The sequence below is a fragment of the Melospiza melodia genome, chromosome 4 (genome assembly GCF_035770615.1).
Source record: "Melospiza melodia melodia isolate bMelMel2 chromosome 4, bMelMel2.pri, whole genome shotgun sequence".
Classification (NCBI taxonomy): domain Eukaryota; kingdom Metazoa; phylum Chordata; class Aves; order Passeriformes; family Passerellidae; genus Melospiza; species Melospiza melodia.
In genome coordinates, this window is record NC_086197.1 from 84192234 (window position 1) to 84206140 (window position 13907).

Here is a 13907-nt window from a genome sequence, read left to right on the forward strand (position 1 = left end):
ATTTGATATGATTAATGTTATGAACTTGCTGTGTGTCTTCCAGGTTTTGAATTGCTTTCCTTAACTAGTGTTTGGTATCATTAGAGTAATTTGAGACGTAAATTATTTATATACAGAGAAAATTCCCTTTATGCTGTAACCTGAGATCTTAGCAGTGGGGTGAGCCTGACTTGCCATGAGAAAATGCTCAGGGAAGGCTGAGGAGCTGAGCTGAGCAAGCAGAGAGCATTGCTGTGTCCCACACACTGGCTTGCCTTAATGTATCAAATTCATACCAGTGGATGCCTGAGGGCTCTTTAGGGTTAATAAAATCTTCTCTAATATGGTGCTGTGACATCATCAGCTGGTTCATACATCCATTGTGATCAGCTAGGATTTTTAAAGAAGACTAAATCTCTCTCTTCTTGTCAGACCTTACTACCTCCACATGATAGTAGGGCTTCTTGTGAAGCAGGCCTACAACAAATGGTCCTTTTCTCAGAAAAGAGAAAAATGAAAACTTGGAAGTTGGCAGAATTTGAAGCACTAATTCCCCTCATTTTTCTGTGTTAGTTTTATCTACTCAAGCAGTATTCCAACCAAGAAAACCAAGTACAGCTAATCCTTAAAGAAAGAAGTAACCAAGTGAATGTCCTCACACATGTGGCCATGGACCCAAGCTGGCTTCTCCCACTGGAGTGTTGGGACAGAATTGCTGTGTAAGGACTTCTATAAGCTCAGGGACACAAGTTGTTTGTTCCCTTTAAAGATTGGCATATACATCTGCAGCATCCCTTGCTGAAGCCAAGATATGAGGATGAGATTGCTTTATTGAGCCAACCCTATGGCAGGGAAAGTACCTCCCATACTGAATGCTTTTTCAACACCATGGACCGAAACCCAACATTTTATAGAATGTTGTGAAAGATAATTCACCAAAAAGAGTGAGTGGTCTGTGTATGCTGGCCACCTTTGTCAGTTTTGCTCACATAAAGGTCTGCCATAAGACACTGACATCAATAGGGTGTATTCTAACACTCAGCATAAGCAAAACAGGCAGAACATTGCCTTCCATGGTATAGCCATGGATTGTGGAAACTGTCTTTGCCTTCCTTAGGTACAGAACCTGTCTGTCAGTAACTCTGTCAGTAACTTTTTGCTAGTATATCAGGGAGAAAAATACTACTCAGCATGAAGAGAAACACAAAGCATTTTCCGTGGATGTTTCTAAAAGTAGTTTTCTCTCTCACCAAACAATTCAAAGGTCTCCTGTCCCAATACATTTATCATTAGCAATGCTGTAGTAGAGATGTAGATGTAACAAAGCTTATAGGGAGTGGCAATAGCTTTTATCACTTTTATCAGACAGATATAAGAGCAAAGGAAGAGAGCTGGGGACGCTGTGAGGCAAACATGTACCTTTTATGGTGGGAAACCAGAGCTGCAATGACAAATCCTTTTTCTCTGGATGCTCCAGTCTAATTTCAAAATACCTTCCCCTCTAAACTATTTGTTCCTCTATGGTTTCCATAATGAAAGGAGCCTCCTGTGGAGACAGTTATGAATCTTTGATCACTGCAACCAGCATGAAACCCTTAATGCTATTTAGAGAATGAAAATGGATCCTAAGACCAAAAAAAAAATCAGCCTCTCCTGTCTAACTGTAAATTTAATTGTTCTCTGGTTGTGCCTCCTTAAGCTTCATATACTAATTAGAAGTAAACCATAGTTTTAGAGATCATTTAGGTACTGTTTGATTTTGAGCTATTTCTAAATGATTGCTCTACACTTTTTCTTATTTACTCAGCTCTTCTTGTTGTGTAGCTATTTAGGATGGATTCCCCCATTTCCCTTCCCAGTAGCTCCACTGGAAGGAAATGTTCCTGGAATGAAGGTAGAGGGCTGTGAAGCCCAAGTGACATAACATTCCACAGGCAGGCCCCACAGTCTGCTCCCAGATTAGCAAATGGGTGCTGAAGTCTGGGCCCTCTAATCCTGGCCTGCTGGCTCAGGGGCTCTGCCCAGGTATTGAAATCCAAATAGAGTTTAATCATGAGGGTGGAGACTCCTTTATCAGGGAATTTCTCTTCGAGATAGGGTAATAGAAACCAAATGTCTTTGATGTCAACAGAGGCAACGTGTGCAACATAGGCCAGCACAGAGAGAAGGAAGGAGTCTGCCATCTGCCCCAAGGCTCAGAGAAAAAGATATTTTTTCTTCCCTGTCTTTTTATATAGCATATTGCATCTATGCTTTCTCTTTAATGGCTGATTTGTGGTTTGTTTGGTTTTTGGTTTTGGGGTTCTTTCAAATTGAATTCTCCCCCTTTGCAGAGAATTTGAAGCCTTTCATGAATACCATTGAGGCTGTCTCACAAAACAGAGAGGAGGGGACGAAGTGGTTGATTCTGTAACTCTCAGGCTTGCTGTGGGAATGGTTGTGGCAATATAAATTGTCTTTATAGGAACAATTGCTGAGGTTTTACAGATTTTGCAGGCCCAGCATCAGTGTTTCAGGAAAGCACTATGCATTCACCATTAAAGTGCATATAAAAAGATTCAATAAGAATACAAGATGCAGAATCTACTTACTTTTACAAAACTGTTCTACATGTCTTCTCAGACAGAAAAAAAGACTTAAACAGTTTTTACAGAGATACCATCCGTGCATGATAACAGAGAGAAAAATCATAAAGGTTCAAATGAAAAAGTAGTGTCTGTGAAGCCATTATCACATTTGAAATCTAGACCTGCCCATGATGATCCACCTAATGCCTGGCATGACCTGCCAGTTGTCTGCCACAGTGCTGCCCTCCTGCTGTCTCTCGAATTCTTCATTCCTCACACAGAGGTGTGATTTGGCTAAGCATTTGTAGTCAAAGCAGGTTACATATAAGGCCAGTTGCTTCATTCATTGAACCTTGGAAAATGTTTTGAGTTCCTTGATATATGAGGAATACTGAAAAAAGTAGATTAGTGGCAGCTGCAATAGCAACTGTGTCTTTTGTCAGGATAGGAAGGTGCCTTAAAGGCTTCATAAGGCTCCCTTTTGAGGTCATCCTTGTCCAAAAGGTATGGGTAAGGTAACATCTAAAATAGGGAGAGTGAAAAAAAATTATTCACACTGTCAGTGAGTACTCCTTTTCCTTGGAGCACATAGTTCATGGTGCAGAACAGAAAAGAACTATTCCCATAAAATATTTGTATAGCTGTCAGGTAAAACTTATATACCTGACATGGTATATACATAGGTATGTCCACCCTATGAATGGACATACTGATTTGTGAAGCAGTTACTCCTGTAATTTGTAATTGACACAGTTAAAAATATATTTTCTCAGAATCCCAATCTTTGAATATTGTCTATACACACATTAGAGTTCAGGACACACCTATTTGTTTTGAATAGAGTTTAGTACACACCTCTGTACTTGAATTAAAAAATTTGCAAGTGTTTTCAGTTAGAAAGCCCAAAATAATAAATCTCTTTCCAAAACTATACTAACATAGAAACCTAAAGCTAGGATTTATCAAGAAAATATATTTTCTTTTTGAAATTTTAAAATTCCATTTTACGCTCTTAAAAAACAATATGAATCCTGGTTTGGACAGAAATTTGTAAAAAAAAAAAAAAAAAACCAACAACAACAACAACAACAAAACCTGCTAGGATTCTAATGATCAGAAGCTCAAATTCATGTCCAGGATGTTACTTTGACTATTTCTTGGTAAGTTTTTGGTTTCTCCAAGAACATTTGCAACAGGAACATTTGCTTTGATTATTTAAATTTAAATACTTATTCAGGGTCTGGAATGAGATTACATTGTACCATCAAGGTGTGCCAGACACTGGATATGAGGAAATATGTCTTGGTGGAAAGAGTTATTAAGTGTTGCAACAGGCTGCCCAGGGAAGTGGTTGGGTCATGTTCCCTGGGAGCACTCAAAAGACGTGTAGATGTGACATTTAGGGATGTGGTGTAGTGGGACTTTGAAGTTGTAGGTTTATGGATGGACTTGGTGCTCTTAAAGGTCCTTTCCAACCTAAATGACTTTGTGAATCTATGAATAATTTTATGAATCTACATTATTCAAGAAAAAATTATGCAAATGCCAATGGGAATCTTGCTTAAAGAAGACTTGGCCATTATACTTGATTCAGGTATTTGAAGCACATCTGTGTATTTGTGAAACGTTACAGAAATTATTTAAATGTTGCTTATTCAACAAAGTATTTAGGCTGAAGTTTTCCTTTTAAACGGGAGCTTCAGGTCTGCAGCTTCCCATGGTGTGAAAGTGCATCGTGGCCTGCCGTGTGTTGAGAAGAGGTCAGATGCCAAGAGCATTTCCTGCGGGTGCCTGGGATACACACAAGTGAAATGCGAAATGCTGCCAGGCGACTTGAAAGGGATGGGCTCCAGGCGTGCTGGAGTCAGCAGAGCACTCTCCCGGGGCTTGGCTTGTTTCACTGATAGAGCTATCTCCAGTGGCAGCCAGAAGCCAGACGCGATTTTCAAGACTTAATGTGGTTTTGTCTTATCTTGATGATCACTGGTTGGCTACAGACCGCAGACAAAGAAAGGATCGGGGAGGGGGAATGGACAAGGTGACGGGGTTTACTTTCTCAATGGACTACACATAGCTGGGATGTAATGTTTACTTGGAGCTGCACCCCTTTCTCCCTAGGAAAGAGTGTGAGTCTACTTGTATTCCCTTATGTTCACAGAGGTTAGAAACAATTCAATAAGCTTTGTGTTTAACTTCACTTTTTATTTGATTTGGAGCTGTTTGTGACAGACAGTACATGACAGGGGACTCAGCTATGATAGAAATTTGATAGAGGGAGAACCAGCATCAGCCCAGTTGCCAAAAGACTGCAAAAGCTGCTTAAGTCTAAAAGAAAAGAGGAGCTTTTCTGTGCCTGAAATACATAATACTCCATTTGTCAAATAGTCCTTCTTTCACAAAATTAAATCAGAGCAAAACAAAATTGAAATCCAGTAAAACTGTCTCAAGAATAAAAAGAAAGATATTAGCCAATGCAGCAAACCAATACCAAGGAATAAAAGTACCCTAACACATTGAATTTTTTACCTGGGGGAGAACAGAGAAGAATGGCTATTACTGCTGGCTGGAGGGGGAAGGTGCTCATCTGGTACACGATCAATAGAGTAAAACCCTAAATTCAGACAGACTGTATTTTGCTCCCACCTGAAAGCTATTATTTGGAATTTGCTTACCCCTGGAGCAAAACCAATATTATTGCCATGGTTTTTATGGCTGAAAAACAAAAATTCACTTTCTTAACAACTGTGCCAGCATTTCTTTCCTATTTTCAGCCACCTTGAAAGCAAACAGCTTCACACAGCATTTAACCAATGTGGTGTTCACCACAAGGCCCTGATGTGCAGCACCCAGGACATGGCCTAAATGCAATTTTGTGAATGTGCCTCTAGTAAGTCAGTGCTGGATTTCAGTTCTTCCTCTAACATCACCTCACACAAATTGTCCTGCTCTGCATTGACAAAACATTGCTGGGCAGGACCTCCAGAAGCTGAATGGGATGATGAACATGGTGATGTCAAAGCTCAGATTTGTATGCCTGAGTTAGCTCCTAGCTGGTTAGAAGTCACCTCATCTTCCTGTGTCCTTTTTTTGGCTGACTGATTTGGCCTACTTAGGAAATGCTACTTACCCAGTTTCTGTGTAGTATTCAACACCCTTGTGCTCTGAGTGATACTCCTGGGATCTGGGTGGGTATTTACATGCCCTCTCCCCACTCTTGTAGCATCTGAACACTTCATATTTGAACGTGTTTAACTCCAGCATCCCCCCATCGTTGTTAACCAGGACAATCTGTGTGTGCAGGAAGACAGTGCAGCAGAGTTAAAGCTTCCAGAAGAAATGTGGCAGAGTCAGAAACTAAGTTTGGGTCACCCAAAGCAGGGAATTTCACTATTAAAACAAACTTTCAGTTAATCAACTGACAGTAGAAAGGACAATGCTGAGCATGCCAAAGCAGTCAGCCTGTAACAATTTCCACTACAGATTTATAAGGAAATATATTTCTGTCCTTTAAAAATTGAACCAAAGGTAAAGCTATTGTGACAAATAAATTAATGAGGCCTTTTCAAAGGCATTCAAAGGCATCCATGACTCTGTCTCTGCTGTTTCACAGATACCACATGTGGCCTAATTATTTTTTTAATAAAGCAAAGGAAATGTTATGAAGTAAATCCTGCACTGCAGATTAAAGATGTTAGTTGAGCAAAGCTTTCATCAGAACAAGGACCACCTCTCCCCTGCCTTCTTACATGGTTACAAGCTTTGATCTTTGTCTGGGAGCCTTGCATCTCTGCAATTGACTCCAGTTAAAAATGACTCCAGCCAAATATTGCAACAAATGTTTAGATTAAAACCAAAAATCCCTACATCTGCAAATTTGCTCTCAACCCCCTGCTTTCTTTGAAGAAAATTTCAATCCTGTTTCTTACTGGGCTCTGATGGGTGGCTCCTGGTTAATCTCTGTCTGTCTCCCTGGTAACAGTCAAAGGAGAGGGCTCAGAGGTGGGCAGGCAGGGAGCCTCCAGCCACTGCTCCTCTTATCAGGGTCCATCAGCAGGTGTCCCTTGCTCATATCCAGGAACAATAAATGCAGCCTGTCTGTGGCTAAGGGAAACACCACACAGCTTTCCTCAGAAGTCTCAGAGAGCAGTAGCTGCGCTCCAGATTTTGAGATCTCTAACTGTATGCAGGCACTGCAATTGCCATGATAATATTTTTTTTTCACCTTAGTCAGTCTTTGTTCAAACACCTTCTACAGACATATATCACTCCAAAAAGAAATGCTGAGCCACAAGTTTTTGTGCAATCTGAAGGTTTAGATAGTGTGGCAACAGTAAAACAGTTTACTGTGTTCACAAAATCAATCTGTGTGTATATTTGCTTGGTGTTTTTTCCCCATGAAATGAGCAGCTGTTTGCAAAAAAAAAAAAAAAAAGGAATTTATGGCACAGCAACATGGGTGCTGCAGGTCATGCTTCTGCCAACATCTGCTGACCTGTAGCACTCTCCAAGCAATGGTAATCTACTCTGCATGCTCACTTTTAATAACTGTTCTGCAAGACTCCGGCTAGAATTAAAATTATAAAGGCTTCCTGTCAAACCAAGTTCAAAGGTAACATCTGCTCATGAAGAACATGAAAATAATTGAGCCTGAGCTGAAGCACTGTCCCTTACTTAAAAGTGACCCAGGAGTGAAAAGGATCTTAAATTGGTAAATTTCTTAATAAGTTATGTCACTGAAAATAGCACAGGGTAAGAAATTTGACCCACTTGAACCAAGTCGCTTCCAGAAGAGAATCAGAAGCTCCCCATAAATCGTTCCTGACAGAAGATGGCTATCCAAAATTACTGAATTATGGATAATGATCTTGCTTCAGAACCACCCTTGGACCCAGTGCAGTCATGGGCATCCAGCAAAAGCATTTAGGCACATTTTTCTCTTGAAACTGGTGGCAGTTGTTCAACCCTTGAGTCTACCAAAAGTCAGCTCTCCAAAAGCAAAGCATCAAAAGATAGTTGGATGCCTTTAAGAGACTAAAAGATACTTTAAAGCACAGCTCCACAGTGCCTCATAAATGACCTCCTCCCTGGGAAGCCTGGCAGGAAACAATGCTGGGTCAGGTTTTAAGATGAATCAGGCTTTCTTGTAGATTGTGAGACAGTCCCTGAAAAAAACACAGAGAAAAACATCCAAATAATTGCGAGACCAAATACTCTTTCTTTATGTTTTATACAATTTAGAAATCTGCATGTAATACCATGCTCCACATGCTTCTTTCATCAGGGATCTTGCCACCTACTTTCAGATAGCAATCAGATGAGAGCAGTATTAGCAGAAGAATATCACTGGAGACAGAGAGGAATTTGATTAATTTAATAAAATTACTAGACAAAGGATTGTGCAGTTGGCTCAGCCTGGACCTGCCTCTCCTTGGGTTAAACAACTGTGAAGTCATTTCACTGCAAAATGGTAGCAAGAGGAGCTGTGTGAAGCTGGGCCTTGCAGATGTACCTGCACAGATTTAGCAAGGATGGGACTCTTGCTGCAGGCTCTGACTGCCTGAGAAATACATGGAGCACCTGTCAAAGGGAAGCTATCACCAGGCCTGAGTCAGCCTGGTTAGGTATTCAGTTCTCTGCCTTGAGGTGAGGTAAGGGATACAGAGAAGCCGCATTTGCTGGGAAAAAAACACCATTTGGGAACAAAGCATGAGAAGAAAAACTGACAGTTGTTTTAAATACATTTGGCACTCGGTGCCATGGTTGGTTGAGGTGTCAGAGAACAGGTTGGATTGGATGATCTTGAAGGTCTCTTCCAACCTTGTGATTCTGTGATTCTGTGATTTTTAGTTCCTGGGACCTTGCATGCTGTCATTTTTTTCTACTTATTTAAACAGATACTGTAATTTTACTAGTAGTTCAGAATAAAGAAAGCAGCCAAGGAGGAATCAGTAGGGGGTTGTCTTTGGTTTCAAAGATTCTAGGATTAGTAACCTCACCTTTAAGTATAAACATGTAAATTATGTGTGATGCATTGTCTAACTGTGCTGCATCTCAGTATAAGCACAAAAAGCTATAGTTTCTAAAGAAGTGCATTTCAATCAAGCATCAGTAATACTAGATGATACACCATTATGAACGTACTTATTTTAGCCTCATATCCAAGACAAATATTTTACAGTAGATCCAACTACAACTTATTAATACCTAAACATTTCTGCTAATAAATCATGTAACCAGGTGTGAAAATAAAAATTAATGCCCATAACTAACTGGAAAAAAGGTATTTTCATCAAATAAAAAAATCTCAACAAAATGCTTTGTTTAGATCTTCAGCTTTTTAAATTCATAAACTGACTTTTCTGTTCATAATAGGTAAGCTATGTATTACTCAGATCCTTTTTCATCTTAATTAGTTCCCAACTTCTCTATAGCAAAGAGCTGTACTAACAGTGATAACACCATTTTTTGGTGCTATGAACAGAAGAAGTACACATCTGGTATAATTTGCTTTCATACACTTTAATATAATTATAATTATAATTTATTAATAAATAGTTGAAATGCTGCATTATTTGAGCATTTTTAAATGTAGACAGCTTCATTCAAAATAATAAAAATGTGTAATTGCTTTTTTTCCTGATTAAATACTGATACTCACAACAGTGCTACGAATTCAATTCTGTATTTTCAGGTGTCTATTAAAATTAATAGCAGTCAAGGCCTTTAGCATGTCTGAGAATAGGAATCCAAATTTCCAGTCAAAATACTTGCTTAATGGCAGATGTCTGTCTCTTTTACAGCGCTTGACAAAAGAAAGTGCCTCTTCTACATTGTAAAACTGTGGAAGAGACATGAGCCATTAGCACAAGTAAAACATTTTCACTTGATAAGTCAATCTGGGCTGTTTTTTTCTGTCATGTCAGCAGTGTCTGAAAACAAAGGAGACACAGAAGCCCCAGGAGACAGCATGTCTGCCCAACCCTTTTTCTGGGGGATCTCTTAATTTGTTTTTGAAAGCACAGAGAACCTTCCAGGTGTCAAAGTTTAATATGCTACCTAGCATGCTGCAGCCACTGACACCGTGGGACGTGAGAAAGGCTCTTCCAAATCAGTGTCCTTGGGGAACATACATCTATACTTTTTCTCCACCTCCCTGGCTGTCACAACAATCCCTTGATTAGGCAATAAGACCCGGTCTTGTCTCGAGTGATTTGATAAGCTGTTGATAACCAAGAGTTCATTAAGCTCTTGGGATATATAAGCCACAAGGTTTTCGGCATGCCTCTGCACTTGAGTGGTTTGACAGCTCCCTGTTCAGCAGTCCAGGAGTCACTGGAAGATGTTATTGACTGCAGAAATTCTTGTTTTTGCCGTGAATGGTTTCCTAAGGGTGGCAACAGCCTTGGACATTGGATTATCCACGAAATGCGTCATGATACCCAAGGAGATGGGCATGTGCCACAAGATTGGATACTCTGAAATGAGACTTCCCAACCTGATGGGACACACAAGCATGGCAGAGGTTATCCAAAAATCCAGCACCTGGCAGCACCTTGTAAACACAGACTGTCACCCTCACGTGGGGACGTTCCTGTGCTCCCTGTTTGCACCCATCTGTTTAGATACGTAAGTATCACAGCACAGTACAAAACTCCAGCCTTTATTTGCCAGAACAGGAATGAAATCAAATGAATGTTTATCATAATCTAAAGGTGATCTCTACTTTTTCTGAAGTAATTTTTGTTATTCTGAAGTAATTTCTGAAGTAAATTTCTGCTAGCTTTTTTGTATTCATCAAGTATGAAAAAAAAGTACTGAAAACTTGTTCCACTTCAATTTTAGTTTGCCTTGGGAACATGAACAGTGTTGTCAAAGGATATGATGTTTTATTTTGTTACAGCTGAACTTTATTCTTATTCATTTAGGGTTGAAGCACCTACAGCTAATAGAATCAGGCTCATACTGAAGCTTTTCTCAGGTTGTCATAAATGTATTTTTAAAATCATAACTAAATATTGTAAGCTCAGTCCATACAGAGACTGCTTGCATAATTTGCACAGCTGCTGCTTCTGGAATGATATTATTATTGAAGGATGTTGAATGTCAGCAAGGATGCTGTACTTTGCCCAGGCATCACTGTTGCAATAGTTGCTGTTACCCCTGAGCTGCCTGAGCCCGGTGTTGCTCGCACACAGGTTCATCCAGCCCTGCAGGAGCATGTGTGCCTCTGTCCGTGCCAGCTGTGCCCCCGTGCTGCTGTGCCAGGGGCAGCCCTGGCCGGCCAGCCTGGACTGCGACCGCTTCCCTGGCGACGAGGACACGTGCCTGGCACCGCTCTCCAAGGACTACAAACACCTGCACAAAGGTAGCTCGGGATGTGAGGGGAGGGTGGCCATGCCCCGTGTTCCTGGGAATCAGGGAGACCCCAGGGACACTGTTCCTGTGGTTCTGTCATGCAGCCAGGTGTGGCTGTCCTGCTCCAGTGTCCGTGTGGAGGGGCAGGGTGCCAGCACTGTGAGCTGCAGCGAGCCCAGGGCTGGGGTCAGCCGTGCAGGGGCTGTGCTGTGCTAGTGCCTCCACCACCCTGCCCAGCTCTGGGCACTGCCACACACACAGCACACCGTGCTGGAATTGCTCATTACAGACTTACCAATGGCCCTTAGCACAGATGCTTTTATGTGTACAACAAACTGGTTTTCAAATCAGTTTAGTAAAATTTGGATTATTTTATCTGATTTTCCTTAAAGAAGCATGAGTTATCTTGGCATAAATGTTCAAATCTTCAAATGTACTCCCACTTACTAACTCTATGGAAAAGAGTAAGGTTCAGTTGCTGCTAGCACACCTAAATTCATGTATATTCACAGGCTTATAGTGCAGCTGATCCTGGAGGGACTGACAGAATCAGCCACCTAACCCCTTACCACCCGCTGTAGTTGTGTTAAAAATTATACTGTATTTGTTACCTTATTTGTTGCTGATAATTGATCTTGTCAGTCAGAACAAGGGCTGAATGGGCATGGGAAATGAAACTCCTTTTAATCTCTAGCCTTTTTTTCAGAGAAGTGTGTTGACTATTATCACTGGCGCTGTATTTGATGTGTATTTTCTCTGTCATTTCTGTGGTTAAACAGTGGGTTCTCAGCTTTGGCAGCAGAAAATTAAAACTAATTATTCTAAAAGATAACAATGAGACTTTGTAATTTCTTATCAGTCCTACCAAAGCCTACCTGCCAGACTTGCCCAGCCGTGGAGGAATTCTTTACACACAAAAGAGTTCTTGAAGTTTTCTGCGACAGTAACTTTGGTAAGTCCTTGCTAATGTACCTGGTGTTAAAGAGACTAGCAACTCTTCTTCTAAATGCTTAGAAGTAGGATTACAATTAGTGACAGTTTCTGCAGGGATTTCGAAGGATTAAGAGTTTGGCTGCTAATTTAGCTTTAGGTTGATTTTCAGAATAAGTTATTTCTAATCTAAATATAAGGAGGATTTATTGTGCATGAAAGATTTATCAATGATCTGGTTTCCAGCCAAATAGCTGTTCTGGTCTAGTTGGCTACAACATGTTTATTTAAAATATTTCTGTCAAAAGCAGCCAAATAAGCAAGTTTGCCTTTTATTATCATTTAAGCAGAAAGTAAAGATTTAGTGTTTTACCAGTATATGGTGTATCTCTGCTACTTTTGTGAATGAGTTTTTTGTGATACCTAACTTACTGAGAGGGAGACTCAGAAAATAATATCAGTAGAAGGAATTCTTACCTCCTGTTGTCTTGTTGGAGTGATGAGTGGAGTTTGCCCTAGAGACTTCCTGGAAAGCCTTTGATGGCAGTGCAAAGACTTTCAGCAACTTGGTTGACATTAGATCAAGAAATACAGACAAATGTCATGCTAAAAAGTGTTGATGGAGTCAAGTGGGGTAGGTAGTGCATATAATGAAAAGGGAATATCTAAAAGGGTGGTATCCTAGGAATTCCGCACACAGACAAGGCAAATTTAAGGAAAATCGCTTGGGCAGTTGCTGGGCAATTTTGTCATACAAGAATAAGACCAACAGCTTACAATATGTAATTACTCAAAGTCTGACATAACATGGTGATGGTAAAAATAAATTACTCATGCTTGTGAAAATATTTTTTTCTAGTCACCTAATTAAATGGAAAAAAAAACCCCTTTACTACATAAAATTTATTTTTCAAAAATGTTTTAAACTTCTCCTGGAAAAGGCCTCACCATACTCTATCGACATAAATTATAATAATATTTTTAAGGAATTTTCCTGTTTTCACTGGTACTGTTTTCTATTGCATTTGAGAAATGGTCTGACTTGCACTTCCTTTTCCTTTTTCCTTAGCAGTGAAAGTAAAGCTGTCCAAGAAGAGAACAGCATTTGAGGACCAGGAGTATAACATTGAATGCCAGGTGGAATTCATTACCCAGGGCTCATTGTTGCCCTACGAAACCCAGAGTATGATACAACAGTGGCTGCTAATTAATGAAAAATGTATAGAGAGGATGAGCCCAACCCACCGTCCCATGGTGTATCTCCTTGTGGGGAACATTGAAGAGGGCATCATTTTGGTCAAACAGGTTTATCGCTGGCAGAGGAAGGACTCCCAGCTGACTCTGGCCACTCAGAAGTGGAGACAACATAAATGCTTGTAAATATTTATCATATTATTTGTAAAAAGATGATTATATTTCTCATGCCAAACCTATCTTGTACATAGGAATGTATTATAAGTTGAAAATAAAGCTTTCATTTCCTTTTAAATGGTATTGTAAGTTGAACTCAAACCACATTTGTTATCAGGCTTCCTTTTGGTAGTGGTACCACTACTCTCGTCCTGTTGGAACTCGGACAGCTATGGATAAATATTTCTTTGAGTTATGATTCTAAAAAATGTAATATGTGCAAAACTCAGCATAAACCAGTTTCAAATCCAGCTGCTTTCAATGTATTTGTCTATACCTCTTGCTCTACCATTTTCTCGTTACCTAAACTTTCCCTTGCCTAATGTGTCATGAATCCGCCTCATTGTCTCCCGTTGGAGTATTTTGAAAGGAGGCGGCCCTCTGCTGGTCGCTTTCGCCGGAATCGGAGTGGAATAAAAAGAAGAATAATTAACCCAGTATGTTTGGCCCCAGTCGCAAGAAAATCTGGTTACTGGGTGTCACAATTCAAACCCCTGCTACTGAAAAGTCACTTTCATTTTCAAACACATTACAAAAGTTAATTTATAAAATTTACCCGTTCTCCAAATGATCTGCAGGGAACTAATGGAGTCAAAACGTTTTTAAAAATTACAGTAGGCAGATGATTAGCATCCTCATGGTCAGTGCAATACACTGAAATTAAAG

General features: G+C 40.1%; 1 protein-coding gene across 1 annotated transcript; it reads left to right on the forward strand.

The window, feature by feature from the left end:
- The first annotated feature begins 9885 nt into the window (after window positions 1-9885).
- LOC134418103 (secreted frizzled-related protein 2-like) lies at window positions 9886-13211 on the forward strand. Its single transcript, XM_063155931.1, has 4 exons — window positions 9886-10172; window positions 10742-10911; window positions 11761-11853; window positions 12901-13211. Exons 1-4 carry the CDS (start codon window positions 9886-9888, stop codon window positions 13209-13211), a joined length of 861 nt encoding a protein of 286 aa, XP_063012001.1.
- The last annotated feature ends 696 nt before the right edge of the window (window positions 13212-13907 follow it).

Excerpts from the sequence above, each read along its gene's own strand:
- LOC134418103 (XM_063155931.1), top strand. The coding sequence starts at position 9,886 with ATGTTATTGACTGCAGAAATTCTTGTTTTTGCCGTGAATGGTTTCCTA. Across the intron at positions 10,173-10,741 it reads GCACCCATCTGTTTAGATAC|GTTCATCCAGCCCTGCAGGA; the intron begins GTAAGTATCACA and ends GCTCGCACACAG. Across the intron at positions 10,912-11,760 it reads CTACAAACACCTGCACAAAG|TCCTACCAAAGCCTACCTGC; the intron begins GTAGCTCGGGAT and ends ATTTCTTATCAG.